This window comes from Orycteropus afer, unplaced genomic scaffold (assembly GCF_000298275.1).
Source record: "Orycteropus afer afer isolate SDZICR_OR568_19922 unplaced genomic scaffold, OryAfe1.0 scaffold00037, whole genome shotgun sequence".
Lineage (NCBI taxonomy): Eukaryota > Metazoa > Chordata > Mammalia > Tubulidentata > Orycteropodidae > Orycteropus > Orycteropus afer.
In genome coordinates this window covers 123,979-139,709 of record NW_006921624.1, presented here as the reverse complement: position 1 = coordinate 139,709, position 15,731 = coordinate 123,979, and the positions used below count along the sequence as shown (strand labels likewise).

The 15,731-nt window shown below is 53.5% G+C and overlaps 1 protein-coding gene across 1 annotated transcript in view; it reads left to right on the top strand.

The window, feature by feature from the left end:
• The window catches only part of NEK6 (NIMA related kinase 6), a 41,698-nt gene that overhangs the window by 25,467 nt on the left and 500 nt on the right, over positions 1-15,731 (top strand). The window contains exons 7-8 of the mRNA XM_007936620.2: positions 4,966-5,060; positions 13,135-13,248. Of these exons, the coding sequence (XP_007934811.2) occupies positions 4,966-5,060; positions 13,135-13,248 (209 nt within the window). The remainder of the gene's footprint in view (positions 1-4,965; positions 5,061-13,134; positions 13,249-15,731) is intronic.

Genomic DNA, 15,731 nt, shown 5'->3' with positions numbered 1-15,731 from the left:
CACTGAAGACGTGAATTAACAAAGAAGATGAGGCTTAAACAAATGCTTGGAAAATACGTTTGTTAAAAATATCACAGTATTTACTGTCTGCATTTTAAAGACGAAGAAACTGAGGCTCTGAGGTGATAACCCATGCCCGGGGCCACCCAGCAAAAGGGTGCTGAAGCTGGGGTCAGCCAGCACCCAGTGCTCTAATCTGGGACATGAGCCCACAGCATGGCAGGAAGTGGACTTTGGTTGTGGGTGCTCAGAGAAGGGGCTGAGAGAGGACTCCCCATGAGCTGTGAGTAGGGGGGACCCAGGTCTAAGTGCCCAGCCATACAGGGAGAGCCCATCCCACTCGACAGCAGCAGGAGGTGACCCAGGACCAGGTGGGCTTGTCCTGGGCTCCACAGGAAAGGAGGGTGGAGCCTTCTGTCCTGTGCAAGCACTCCCATGAACCCCTAGGCCAACAGGAGTCCAGGGTGGGCCATCCTGTGCTGTGACATGTTTGCCCCCCACCTGGCCTGCACAGCAGGTGCACCGTTCTCATGGCCAAGTGTTTCTGGTGGTGGTGCCCATCAGGCAGGCACAAAGGACTGTGCAGACATGTTCCTGGGTCTCCCCCCAAGCCTCACCCACATCCCCTTCCAGCAGCATGGAGCACCTGGGAGCAATCCTTGGGAACACCATCCTTTAACCTGCACCTGTGTCAGCAGATAGAGCTCCAGCCCAAGTTTTGAGGGGAGGCTCTGAGTGCTGACACTTGGGAGGGAGGTCACACGTGGCCTGGCTTGTCTGCCACATTCCTGGCATTTCCAGGCCCACACCGTTAGAGAGACAAGCTGATGCCAAAAGGGGAGACGGGAGGACCTGAAGGGGACAGCAAGTGAGGAGTGGGCCTGGGCCTCGGATGCCAGCTACAGTTGTTTTATTTGTTCATTCATTCATTCATTCATCAAGGCCCCTGCCCTTGCAGAACCTACAGTCTGGGAATCCTTTAGAGTTCTCACTGAGCCAAGCACTGCTGGAGTATCTCATTTAGTGCTCCCAGCCCTCTCTGGGGTGAGAATTACCACACTCAATGTGAAGGTCACAGTGTGATGAAGCCCCATTGCTACATGCCTGAGGCATCTACAAACAGCCCCTGGAGGCTATATAGAGATATATACAGTTACAGTGTGGAGGTCAAGATCAATCTGAGATTCCATGAGCCATTTTTTGGATGAAAGCTTTATGTCAGGAAAATACAGGGTGCCATGTAGAACTATGGGTGTGGCCTACCTGATTTCCATGTTGGATATACTCACTCTGAGAGCTGGAGAAGGGCAGGGATTTGCACCATGTAACCATACAGGGAGCTCTGGTAGCATAGTGGCTAAAGCGCTTGACTGCTAACCAGAAGGCTGGCGGTTCACACCCACCAGCCACTCCTCGGAAGGAAGGTTGGGCAATCCTACTTCTGTAGTGATACTGCCTCGGAAACCCAAGGAGGGGTCGCTATGAGTCGGGGCCGACTCGACGGCACATAACAACAACAACAACAACCATACAGTCAATGGCAATAATGTCCCTGCTTCTTCTTTAGTCTTTGCCCAGCTCAGCATGGACTCCGCTGGTTGGTTCGAATCCATCTAGGGGTGCCTCCAAAGAAGGGCCTGGCCATATACTTCTAAAAGATCACGGCCACTGCAAACCCCATGGAGCAGGGTTCTAATCTGAAACACAGTAGGGTCTCCATGAGGCAGAATGGACTCCCAAAGGGTTTGGTTCTGGTTTTGTGATCAGTGTCTGATTACCGAATAAGCAAGTTAAGCTCATGCTTACTTGTGCTTACTTACTAATCTGTAGTGGACAATTTCAGGTTTTTTTTTTTTTTTTCTCACCCATCAAAGATTCTTCTAGGTATGGCTGGCTCTGTTTCAACCCCACAGGGCCTTGCTAGGGGCCAGCCGGATGGCGTTGGTGTGAGCGTTGCTGCCCAAGGATCCCAGGCTGAAATTTGGGAGGCGGATGAGTGTGGATGAGTGTGGAGCGTTCTCAGATGCCAGGCTGAGGATCTGACCTCTCTCCCTTAGGGATGGGAGAGGTTAGGCCTGGGGGGCGGGGGCGTGGCTTCTGCCTCCGGTGGAGGGTGGGAACGGAACACGGTGAGGGACCGGTGCAGACAAGTGAGGTGGGGCCCGCTAGGGCAGCTGCGGCGCTAGAGCGGAGGCGACAAGGGAGCGTCTGGAACCTGACGGAATGTTAGGGAGGGGCAGGGAGTTTCTTGGGCCCGCGTCACAGGGGAGACTGAAGCGCAGGGTCCCACCGCCCGGAAGCTCTAGCGTCTGGTCTCCTTCCGCCCCACCTGCTGTTCTTCCCGTTCCCTCACTCTCCTCCCCACCCGCAGCCCTTGTTTTACCCGCTCCATCCTGGGGTCTGTGGCGGCAGGGCCCTTTCCACCGCAGATCCCAGTAGAGTCGGTTTTGTTATCCCCAGTTTTGAGAGGAAACCAAGGCTCTGTTGTTGTTATTTGCCGTGGAGTCGGCCCCGACTCATAGCGACCCCTCCTTGAGTTTCCGAGGCAGTATCACTATGGAAGTAGATCGCCCAACCTTCCTTCCGAAGAGTGGCTGGTGGATTTGAACCGCCAGCCTTCTGGTTAGCAGTCAAGTGCCTTAGGCATTATGCTACCAGAGCGCCTAACCAAGGCTCAGAAAGGTGAAAAGAAGGACCACAGGGAGTTCATCCCCTCCCTTCTATGGATGGGGAAACTGAGGCCGAGAGAGAATTTAAATTCCCAGCTAGTGAGCGACCGAACTAAGTTCAGACCCGCGTCGATCGCTACCTTAGCCACATCCCTTCTCCTGGGCCGTCAGCATTCGACCCTGAAGCGCAGACATCCCGGCCAGAACCCGGCGCGGAGACGATGTCTGCCAGCAGACCACGTTTCTCCAGCCATTTCTGAAACCGCAGTTTGGGGAAGCGTTGCAACTCACCCATGGCACCCACGTCAGAGTCTCTTTCCTGTGAAATCTTTGCCTTTCTTATATCTAACGAACATGTTTCAAACACCGTGAGCATTTCAAAACACTGCTAAGTTTGTTTTGACAGGAGCGACGCGTCTCGGGGAAGCGGCCGCTTTAATCAGCCTCCCCCTTTGAGGGCCCGCGTCCTCCTCTGATATCTACCGGGTTTGAAATCTGGTGCCGACGCCGGGAAGGTCAGGGTTGGTTAGGCTCCTCTTTCATATGCTGAGCGCCGTCCCCCACTGCGAGGAGAGGGAGTGAAAGCCTTGCTGGAAGCCTCTGCGTCAGAGCGCCGCCTTGAGGCCGGGCGGGGAGACGCCACACTGGCCTGTTGCTGTGTCGGCCAGAGGTCTCCCGGAGGCCTCCGGGATAGAAGGAAGCCTGGCCTGGGCATGGCCTCAGGGCCCAAGTCCAAGACTGTCCCACTGCAAGCTCAGGGTTTCTTTGAAGTCTCTTGTTTTATCTTTAAAACTTATACAAGTTGTGTGTTATGTTCTCTGATATTTGAGTATTTGTTGTCAATATAAAAATCATGTTTTTAGTGATTTGCTCTCAGCAAAAGCAGGCATGACAGGAAGAGATGGTATAGCCTTGTAGTAGACTAAAGGGGATCAGGCCCACCCCTGGGGCAGGAACACTGAGGAACCAGTCAGTACCAGCACAGACAGGCTAAGCCTCCCTTGGGTAAAGTTTCATCAATTCGTTTATTCATTTGTTCCACAGATGTCTGTTGAACATCTGAAACAATGAGCAGGTGAGCAAACAAAAGCCTTGCAATGGCCAGGCTCAGACTGTACTGTACATCACAGTCTCCCAGGGGCTTGTGGGAGATCCACTGTCCGAGCTCCATTCCTGGAGATTCTGACCCCACAGTTTGGGTCAAGGGTCAAGAGTTTTAACAGGCTCCTACAGGTGCTTCTGCTGTGGCTGCTATTCAGTCCAGCCTTAGCGGTTAACGGGCTCCATGTGCATACTTACCCAGACAAGCAACTACCTTCTAATGGGCCCACTCCTGATGGGGTTCAGCCCAGTGTCAGGGCTTCAGGCCCAGCCTGGCCAGTGCAGCCCCAGGCCAGAACCCAGCCTGGGGGCAAGTCATGTCCTTCATCGCCACCCAAAACCCAGGCCACTCTTCAGGTCATCTGTCCCCACAGAGTCTCTGCTCTGGAAACCAGACAGATCTAAAACAAGTAAAGGATGAGACTGAGGAAGGGAGAAGCGTCTGGCCAGGTCCCATATTCCCAGCCAGGAAGGAGCGTGGCCTGCAGTTTGGCTGCAGCCAGTCAGAAGAGGCATGCCATCCCTCTCTGAGGACAGGGCTTTGGACCTCCACCTCTCCCCGCCATCTCTGTGTGTATCCCATCAACTCCACATTTCCTTTCAGTGTGGGAGACAATTTACACCTTGTGAGCACGTCTGCGGTACTCAGGGTGCTAGCATCCACTTACAGTTTGTCCTGGGATTCCCACTGTTAACTGTGAACTGTTTGGATTTCATCCTGTGGTTGAGATTTGACAAGTCATCCATTTCACACTTGGCCGTTCATTTTACTTTTGCTCCCTCATGACCAAAATATATAAGTGGTTACAACTTGGAGTCACAATTTGCTTTCCCAATAGAATCCGACACAGATTCATAAATTGACTGACGGCTCTTTCTGCTGAATTTCTATCAGCAGTGGGTAGAAATACCGATCCCAGCTGCCTGATCCTCATGCTCATTCTTAAGTCTGGCTGGGTCCTGGGAATTTCCTTTTTTTAAGTTCTAATGCCCTACCACGGGGGAAACCTCCAATCTGGCCCACTCCCCCTCATTGGCTAGAGAGGGCATAGTCCCAGAAGGGGAGACAGGGATGCCCAGGGTCCCAACAAGACTAAGGCTAGGTCTCTCCCCAGCCCCCATGTGCTGCCTCTCCACCTCACCCACATGCCCTGCCCCTACATGGAGCATAAGCACCCCCCTTGCTGTGTTTCAGTTGGGACACCTTACTACATGTCACCGGAGAGGATCCATGAGAATGGCTACAACTTCAAGTCCGACATCTGGTCTCTGGGCTGTTTGCTGTACGAGGTGAGTCTCTGGCCCAGAGCTTGGCAGCATTTGGTAAGACACACACAGTGGGCCTCTGATCAGGGTAGGGCCTTGCCTATCAGCTCAGGGTAGGACACAGGTGAGCAGTGCTCACCTGCAGCACCCCTACCCCCAGGGACCTGACCTTCATTTCTCGGCCCAGCCTCTGCCACTGGCATTGTCAGGCCGAAGGTCAGAGAGGTGGGCCGTGAGTGGCAGACTGAGTGCCGTTTCGCCCTTGGCCTGCTCTGAGTCTGAGAAGGGAAACAGACCGGAAGTCCCCCCCGGGAGAGTTCAGTGTCTTCTTGTGGAGGGAGCACAGGCAGGGGCACAGGTGGGGGATCTGGTTGCTCAGATGACCTGTGCTTGCCGATCCCCAGCGACCTCGATTTCCCTGGTAACCATATTAACACACTGGCCCTGGGGATCGGAGAGAAATCAGGCCTGGTTCATGCCCTCAAAAGGTTTCCTGGTGAGTGGTATCCATGTCCCTCCTGGCCTAGTACCGAGAGTCTCACTAAAGACCATGGCCCCTCCCGTGAGCCATGAAATGGAGCCACCAGGCGGCCATTTCCAGATTTGGCAGGCAGCCTGGAGCAAGGAACAGGAACATTTCTGAGTCTCCATGGGCTTGGGCAGAAGACAACTTGAGTAAGTGGAAGCCCCTAGCCATTTTGGGCCGGCCACATTGGCGTACTGGGGAGCACAAGCCACTCGTGGCCACAGAGCTGTTGCGGCCAAGGCAGGGAGACCTGCACCCTTGGGGGTTCCAAGCCTGGTGGTCACACCTCCCACCACCCTGCCTGGACCACCTTGTGCTGGTGGCTCGGGGATTCCATCCACTTGCTGAGCCCCAGCTTCCCATGAGCAAAATGAGAAGAGCAGTACGCGTTCTGCCTTGTCATAGTCCAAAGGAAACAATGACACGGAAGGGCTTTGAAAACCCCCAAGGGCTATGCAGACACCAAATAAATCCACCCAAGTGTCAAGTCCAGAGAGACAGAAACTGCTGTTCTGGGTTTTTTAAGGTCCAAGCAAATGCCCTCGGTGTAGTAGGCAGCCAGCAAATACAGTTTTGATTTAGATTTGTGTGTGTGTGTGTGTGTGTGTGTGTGAGAGAGAGAGAGAGAGAGAGAGAGAGAGAGAGAGAGAAATGATGCAATTCACATAGCTATGGGAATTACGGGGCGCTCTGGTAGCATAGTGGCTAAGACCTTGCCTGCTAACCAGACGGCTGGCGGTTCAAACCCACCAGCCACTCCTCGGAAGGAAGGTTGGGCAATCCTACTTCCGTAGTGATACTGCCTTGGAAACCCAAGGAGGGGTTGCTATGAGTCGGGTTTGACTCAACGGCACATAACAATAACAACAACAACATGGGAATTATGATGAGAGAGTGCAGGGTCCTCAGGTGAGCCCAGGCTTTGGTCAGAAGGATCTGAGTTCAAATCCTGACTCTAGCACTCGCCTACTGAAGGATGTAGGGCGAGTCATTTCCTTCATCCTCAGCTTCGCTACCCCACACATAATATGGGGTCACACTCTGCCTTGTTGTGAAGAGTAAATAAGACGCTTAAGTGCGGCCCCGGTTCAGAGAGGCCCTTGGGAAACAGCGTTTGCCCCCAGCCGCGAGGCCTCGCAGCTCAGCGTGCCCAGTTTCCCTTCTTGCTATGGCCAGCAGGAAACCCAAGGGCAGCTCAGCTTCAGTCCCCGTGGAGGGCTTGGGTTTGTTCTTTCACCCTCATTTATATTGTTCCTGATCCAGATGGCTTTTCCTTTTATCCGTCCATTTTGTGTTTTGTAATTTTGTAAACCACTTCCTGCCCTCTATGAACCTGAGGACCTCCAGACCAAAACACATAAACAGGCACACCAGGGTGTGACCAAGGGAGCCATGCTCATCTCCCCAGAGCCGAGTGGGGGCAGTGTGGCAGCCAGTCCCCCCTGGTTGTGCCAAGACTCCTGCCACAGCCAGCCCTGCCGCTGCCTGAGCCTTTGTTTCCACCCCTTTGAGGCCGAGCTGTCTGAGCCGGGGCCCTAAGGCGCCAGTCCTATTGGGTTCCCAGTCGGACGTCCTCGCCCAGAACTCATCCTGGGTCCTAAGCGCACGTGTAAGGAGGCAGCGTCTGCGTTAGTGGCTCCCTGGCATCGAGGCTCTGGTTCAGCCAAGTTGATTTATTCGTCAGCGTTGTGTGGGGCCGTGCTGCTTGCCGCCAGGGAGAGCGATATTGGCAGTGGGAAGTCAATGAAATAAATCGATAAAGTCCCGCGGAGGAATCGAGAGTCCTTACGGTCAGTGGGCGCTGGTCTAAACCTAATGGCCCTGGGGCTCCCACAGGCAAGAACCAGCGTGGCTGCCCGGGCAGTGCTGCCAGCCCCGCCGAGGGTGATGGACGGGGTTGTGGGTCAACCCAGCCAAGTGGTGAAACCCCGGGCTGGTGGGCACACTGGGCTCCCCCAGCCTCTGCAGGGAAGGGGAAGCGGATGTTTTCTCAGCAGAGGGGAGGGGAGCCACATCTGAACCAGGGCTGCGCTAATTGGAAGGAAGCCTCCCAGAGTCACGCCTGGAGTCTCCCACTGCGCAGGCTGCAGCGTCTTCCCAGGGTGCCAGGCTGAAGGGATGTGACGAAGTCCCCACTCACCCGCTCCAGACCACGGGGGAGGATTCGGCCCACCCTGAAGGAACAGCGTGGTTTGGGAGTCTCAAAAGCCCCACTGTATTAGTTGCTGTCGCTACTGTAGCCAAGTACCACAAACTCGTGGCTTCCAACAGCACAAATTTATTCTCTTCTGGAGCCCAGAAGTCTGAAATCAGTTTCACTGGGTCAAGGTGTCGGCAGGGCCGGTTCCCTCTGAAGGCTCCAGGGGAGAAGCCTTTCCTTGCTCTTTCCAGCTGGAGGTCATGGGCATTTCTTGGTCCGTGACCCCACCTTCCCATCACTCCTTCCTCTTGCTTCTCTCGTCACAAATCTCATCTGTAGTCACATCGCTCCCTGCCTTTCTTTATAAAGACACTGTTAGGACATTTAGGGTCCACCTGGGTAATGCAAGAGCTTTGGTGGCCTAGTGGATAAGGCACTTGACTGCTAACTGGAAGGTCAGTGGTTCAAACCTACCAGCTGCTTGTGGAAGGAAGATCTACTTCTGTAAAGATTTACAGCTTTGGAAACCCAACAGGGGTCGCTGTGAATCAGGAACAACTCCATGGCAGAGAGTTTGGAGTTTGGTTTTGGGTAATCCAGGATGGCCTTCCCATCCCAAAATCTTTAACTTAATCACATCTGCAAAGTCCATTTTGCTGCATAAGGCAACATTCCCAGGGGCCAGGGATTAGGACGTGGACAGCTTTGGGAGCCATTATTCACCCATCACACTCCTTTCACCTGAGCATCAGGTCTCCACTGAGGGCCTCCTGAGGTCACCTCAATATGCTGACCTGTAGCTAGTGAGGCACTGCCACAAAACTCTACAACTGGCCTGCCCGCTGCAGGGCTGGGGGCCAAGTGGAGTCTGTCTTGAAGAGGTCAGCATCAGGAAAAAATGTGCCACGTGGCCCAGCAGCTAGGAGCAGCACTGCCCTGGCCAGTGGAGCAAATCATGAGGCCAGGCAGGTCCCAGCATCTTTATTCAGGAGCAAACTGAATCTCAGAGAGGGGAGGGGATTTCCCAGGGTCACACAGCAAAGAAGCGGCCAAACGGGTACAGGTTCCTAAACTGTCGAATTCTGCCCTCCTATCAACAGGAGCCCAGGAACTCTGGTGACATAGTGGGTAAGGCATTTATTCAGCTGCTAATCAGAAGACTGGTGGTTCAAACCCACCACCTGCTCTGAGAGAGGAAGATGAGGCAATCTACTCCAGTAAAGATTTACAGCCTTGGAAACCCAATGAGGGTTATTGTGAGTCAAAAATTGACTCAGTGGCAGTGTTTTGTTTTTTTAAAATCTACAGGAGCCAGGGCCTGGCCCCCAAAACAGGAATGGATGTGTGGGGCTTTCTTCCAACCACCAGGTGGCCATGGTGGATAAACAGGTATGGGTCTTTGGCCCAGAGCCCCCGCAAGGGGGAAAGCCCAGTGTTGAGGAGTCTGAGCAACCCCCGGTACCCCGGCTCCATCCCGCGGCCACAGCAGCTACTCCTCTGTCTCCGGAGCTCCCAGCAGACATGCCTGAGCATGGCCATGTGGGAAGGCTGCTGCTTTATTTTCATTACCCAGTGTGCCCCGTGGAGGCGCCCAGCAGGCTGCCTGGGCTTTGCAGAATTTATTTATTTACATGGGAGCTCAGCTCCGTATCGGCATTGGAGCTGAAGGAACTGGCTTTGTCTGCGCTGGCCCCAGGATCCTTGGTGGGGGCACATCTCACTGCAGCCTGCAAAAAGCTGCCCGAGATTGAGATCTAGTAAGAAAGCAGGCTGGGGGAAAAGACCCCAGTGATCAGCCGTGCCTCTCACAGAATCCTGTTCTGGAAAACTAGCTGGAGCTGGCAGAAAGTCTGGATGCCCCTACCTTGTGGGGCAGTGGGACTGTGGACGCCTTCGTAACTCGCCTCTGGTCTCACCCTTCACTCCAGGACGTGCCTGGGAAATACTGGGTGGCAAGACGGGCATCTGAGGCCCTCACAGGACAGCAGTCAAACACAATCATTGTTCTATCTGAAGTCAGATTGCCCCTTCTCCCTCTGATATCTCAGATCACACACCAGCTTCTCTGAGTCCTCCCAGCGGGCCCGAGCGCCCACACATTCCCTTTTCCTTGGCTATGTGTCATCCCAATAACACCAAAGAGAAAAAAGTTTTGCATTTGAGGAGCAGCACAGAGAGCAATGGCGGCAGTTCTAACGAAGCCCCAGTATCAGCCCAGACGGCAGTGCCTGTTCTGCTCCGACCGTCAGAGGCTGGGTGGTCACCTGTAAGAGGGGATCTCGCCATCCAGAGTAATTCTTCTAATCCCAGTGTCGCAAGCAGCCCCAGAGGCCCTGTCACAACCTGCTGCCCTGATCTGTGTGGAAGGCTGGCAACTGGAGCGGGGACAGGCGGGGACACTGCTTTCTCCAGATACGCATTCGTGGATGGAAAAGCTGCCATCAGCGGCGGGGGCCTCAAGGGAGCCCCTATGACGGCCCACTGCTTGACCCTCCCAGAAAGAAACTTTCCTGAAATGATGCAGGAAGCATGCCGGAAAGGATGGGGAAACCATCTGGGGTGGGGGGTGGAGATAAGAGGACTATCACCTCTATTTCTGGGATCCTTTGGGAGTTCAAAGCAGTGAGGCTCGTGAAAGCCAGATCAGATGGGTTTGTTTCGGGGATCACCTGACTCTCTCCCAGATGGAGTACAGGAAAAACCAGGGCCTGCCTTAGCAGGGCAGATTTTAGACTGTCCCCTCTTTCAACCCTAAACAGTAACAGTTTCCATCTTAATCCTCCAGCCATGCCTCAGAGGGCACCAGATCACAGTGGGAGGCCACCCTGGAGTCTCAGCCGCTCTCTGCTATGGCAACAGATGTCCTTTTGAAACTGCCGAATTAACCCTTTGCACCCAAGGTTCTCATTTTAATTACTGGAAATGCATCACCCAAGGGATGTCATTTTGCGAACTCGCTGGTAAAGCCAGCTCCTAGCCAACTTGGGCACACGCTGCATCTTTCATAAGCAAAATGCAGAGCCACTCCCCTGGCTTCTTCCAGAGGAGTTTCATAGTCCAGACAGGGCCCAGCCCTCCTCAGACAGGCCCAGGTGGACAGCCAGCAGCAGGAAGAAATCATGCTGCCCCCAAAACACCAACCTGAAGACCACTCTGGCCCAGGTACCTGGGCACATGAGTGCTGCCTAGGGGCGGACTCCAGGGCCTGGTTCTGAAGGAACACCCAAATGTCCAGGCCTCCCCAAAGGCCATTTCCAAACTTGAGGATGCTACCCGGGGCTCTGAAGCCCTCCTCGGTTCTTCTGAAGGAAGCAGGCCCTGCTCTGGGGTCACCAGACCCGCTCAGAGGGGTGAGCAGAGGATGGGGGCAGGCTGCGAAACAGAAGGCAATGAGCAAGCCCAGACCCAGCTGCCACGGACCTCTCCTGCCCTGAGAGAGGGCTCCCGGCTCCACCCCCTGGGCACAAGGATGAGAGGACTCAAGTCTCCAGTGCCCGACCATAGTCACAGTCACAGCAGGGGCCCATGGGCAGGAAGCTTGTGCAGAGTGGTCCTGGCAGACTGGCTTCTCAGAAGGGAACCAGGACCAAACGGGTGGCGGGCACAATTACCAATGGCACTTCGTTAGCAGGAGGCGTTGAGCCGTTATTCGGCAGCAGGCGACGGTGAACGGGAGTGACGAGAAGCACTTGAGTCCCATTATGGATTAATCAGCAGATGGGGCTGGCAGGCACCATGCTGGGCTGCCGGGACGCGTGCCTCACAGAGCCCCTCCACGGTCCCTGCTGCACCCTCTTGTGAGTGCTCTGAATGGTGGGGTAGGGGGGTCTGGCACCCTTCAGAAGGGGGTGGCCTGGTAGTTTCTTAACTGGATGAAAACCAGTCCTTTCCCTCCTCAGGAGTGGGCCCAGGGCCGTGGGCTCATTGGGCACGACACCAGCTTTGCTTGTGCGGCCTTCTCCCCACGCCATATAAGCCTCATCATAGCCTTGTGGGTGGAACCTCTTCCCATTTGACATATGAGGAAACCAAAGGCTAGAGAAGAAAAGAGATTTTGTCCAAGGCCGTCACACAGCAAGCAAGTGGCAAAGCTTGAATTCAGGCCGGCTGCAGAGCCAGATACCTCCCTTCCACCCTGGAGCTTCCCTGAAGAGGAGGACCCAGGCCCCCTGCACCCAGCCTTCCTTCCTCCCACCTTCGCTCCCTGGTATCTGGACATCTGGCTTCTGCAGACGGCAGCAGTCACCACCCTAACTCTAGTCCTTCAGACAACTCTGTAATGAACCAGCAAGAACAGCCTAGGGTTTAAAAAGCCAAAAATACATGCTTCACTTACTTCTACCCAAAAAAAAAAAAAAAAAAAAACGTTAGTCCTTAGTATTAGACATGTTCTCTTGGGTGACTTTGGAATTGTTTTGTACACAAATATAACAATGCACTAAGGGAACCTGCTGGGCCCGGGGAGCAATGCCTCCGTGTTCTGTCTGCTGCGTGCACACAACCACAATCATTCCTTGAGTGTTGAGGCCTGAGGCAGGGGCGGTTCTGCACATGACTGGCCGCCCTCAGTATTCAGCTGCCCCTTCCTCATTGCCTTTTAGGTTTTCTCACTGAAGTCCTTGTCCCCAATTTATTTAAGGGGAAACTAAACCAAACTCTGCCATCAAGTCGTTTCTAACTCATAGTGACCCCCACTGGGTTTCCGCGGCTGTAAATCTTTATGGAAGTAGATCACCCTGTCTTCCTTCCGTGGAGCAGCTGGTGGATTTGAACTGCCAACATTCCAGTTAGCAGTTGAGTGCCTTAGCCACTACACCACCAGAGCCTTGCTATAAGGGGGGGAGGAAAAAAACTAACAAAACCAAACCCATTGCCGCTGAGTCAATTCTGACTCATAATAACCCTATAGGACAGAGTAGAACTGTGCCATAGGGCTTCCAAGGCTGTGATATTAATGGAAGCGGACTGTCACATCTTTCTCCTTTTGGTTAACTGCTGAGTGCTTAACCACTGCACCCCAGGGCACCAAGAGAGAAAAATAAACAAAGAAAAACAAACCTGCCATCCTCAGTCGATTCCAACTCACAGCAACCCCCAATGGGTTTCCAAGGCAGTAAACCTTCATAAAGTAGATCGCCTCATCTTCCTTCTATAGAGTGGCTGGTGGGTTTGAACCACCAGCCTTCTGGTTAGCAAATGCCTTAGGCACTGTGCCACCTGAGTGCCTTAGGAGAGAAAAAGAGGTCTCAAAGACGTGTTAAAATTGCTCCTTCCTGTTGAATCACAGCTTCCTCAGGATTTGGGGGGAGAAGCCCTACTGGATGGCCGCTGCCGTGAGGACCAGCGTGCACTCCCTCCGGAGCGGCCCTTCTTGCCTCTCAAGTGCTAGCCTCGGCTGGAAAGTCATCTTTGTTGTCCTCCTCCCCTTGCAGATGGCCGCTCTCCAGAGCCCCTTCTATGGAGATAAAATGAACCTTTTCTCCCTCTGCCAGAAGATCGAGCAGTGTGACTACCCGCCTCTTCCTGGGGAACATTACTCTGAGAAGGTGAGTCTGCTTGCTAACCTGGCACGGCTGAAGCCAGGGGCCAAGCCCAGCCAGTCCCACGTGGCCAGCAGTCGCTCACGAGGAGGGGCAGTCCTGAAATACCACAGCTGTAGGGTTCACTGAACAGGATGGAGAAGAGAAGATTTCTAGGAAAGTGACCCAAGAGGGATAACAAGTAGATTAATTTTACAAAAGGGGCTTCATGGACAGCCGTGTGGGCTCCCAACAGCAGGACGTGGTCCATCCAGCGGCAGTGGAACAGTGGGAACTGGCAGATAACGCCATCAGCACACTTCTGCCAACACGTTTGGCTTCTCCGTGCTTGAGTGTGAGGCTTGCTGCTGTAGGTCCCAGAGACACTGTGATTCGATGCAACGGAAGGCTTGAATAGTTTCCTTCAGTTTTTTTCAGCTTGAGAAATGCTAAGTGTGTGCTTGGTTTTTGGTTTTTCAACTCCAGGTCTTTGCATATGTCATTATAATACTTTACTTTTCTCTGAGGGACGGGAACATTTCTGAGTCTCGGTGGGCTTGGGCAGAAGACAGCTTGAGTAAGTGGAAGCCCCCACCCGTTTTGCCCGACCACACTGGGGCCCCAGGGGAGCACAAGCCACTGAGGGCCATGAAGCTGTTGCGGCCAAGGCAGGGAGACCTGCACCCTTGTGGTGGTTCCAAGCCTGGTGGCCACACCTCCCACCACCCTGCCTGGACCACCTTGTGCTGCTGGCTCTGGGATTCCATCCACTTGCCGAGCCCCAGCTTCCCACGTGCAAAATGAGAGCAGTACATGTTCTGCCTTGTCATAGTCCAGAAAAAGGAAACAATGACACGGAAGGGCTTTGAAAACCCCCAAGGGCAGGAAGCATAAAAAGATGGAAGGGATACACAGAGTCACTGTACCAAAAAGAACTGGTCAATCTTCAACCATTTCAGGGTCAAGAATCCATGGTACTCCCATGTCCTCTAACCTTGTGGCCCAGCCAATCACAGACGCCCATGGTCACTGGCACCCTTTCTGCCAGGCGCTTGTGTACTCAGTGCAGTGCTGGCTGGCTTTGCAGACTCCCAGAGGACAAAGTTAGGGTTAACAACCCATGTCTTCCCATAAAGTTGTATAGCACATTTCCTCTCAGCCACAGCTTCTGTTTCAATGACTTATAAAATTCATACATGTGTCTTTGGAGGCAGTACTTATGCTCTGAAGTGGAAAACCATACTCACTGCCACCAAGTTGGGTCCGACTCATAGCGACCCCTCGTTGGGTCTCCGAGGCGGTATCTCTACGGAAGTAGAGCACCCAACCTTCCTTCTGGGGAGTGGCTGGTGGTGGAAAGTGGTAGGAAAGGAAAAAACAATTTAAGAAACAGTGAACAGCTGCCCTTGGTTTTTCTTTTTTCCTCATCTTTTGTATGCACGTGGAATCCTGTACTACTCAGATGCAAGAAGCCAGTCACTAGGAGCAAACCACTTCAGTGCGTCCGTTTTCCGTCTGTCAACGAGAACTGGAATCTAAGGCTGAAACAGACAAATCAGCCCCCTTCTCTCCCAAGTCAGTCCTATGTTCATGGGGTACTCCTCCCCAAAGCGCACAGTGCTCAGTGGTCCTGTCTGGGAGCCAGGGGTGCTTCTTGTCACTGTAACCCCTCAGCACACCCCTTCTGAAGCTTTATCATCTATTAGAAATGGAAAGAAGGAAGATGCTTTTTGTTGTTTCCCTGGATTTCTGAAAATTTCAAGTACACACACGTTGTACTGTGTGGGCTACTCACAAGTGAGCCGTTCAGCTCACATACACTTTGCTTTAAACTAGTTTTCGTGGGTATTTTAACTTGTCAGAGGCCACACACAGCTACTTCCCCCTTCAGTATTTTAAGATTCAGAAAGGCCTCATCTCATCCGTAGGCGACCTGACTCCAAGAGTGTCCGCAGGGGCTACAGGCTCAGCTGTCACCTGCTCAGGGTTTTTGTACACCAGGATCCCAGAAAGACCCATGCACAGCTTGAAGGGGATGCCCTAAAGCTCTGTAGACCAGTTAGAGAATTCTCCATCCAGACGATCTCCGTTTGCAGGAGGCCCAGGCCCATTCGGCCTGAAACCCCCTCATCAGGCAATCTGTACAGTTGCCCCTAAATCTCCAGAATGACCCTTTGGCCCTGCCCAGCGTCACTGCACATAGCAATGGGACGCCACTCGAGACTCCTTATCCAAGGCCTCCCTTCTCCCCGCTGCTGCCCGTGACCCCGCAGGGCGAGCCAGCCCCTCCAGCAGCAGGTATTTAAATGAAAAACATTGTGGTGAGCCCGGTGATGCAAGTTAAGATGCAGGCTTTCTAAGGTCATTATTTTAATTACCATTAAAATAATTGGCACTCTGACTATCAGAAGAATGTGAGGCGATCAGAGGCTCAAGGCATCCCCTCCCCCACCTTGAGGCGGAGCAGCCTTCAGTGTCTGTATAATTAAAAGCTCCGTCTTTCATGAGCA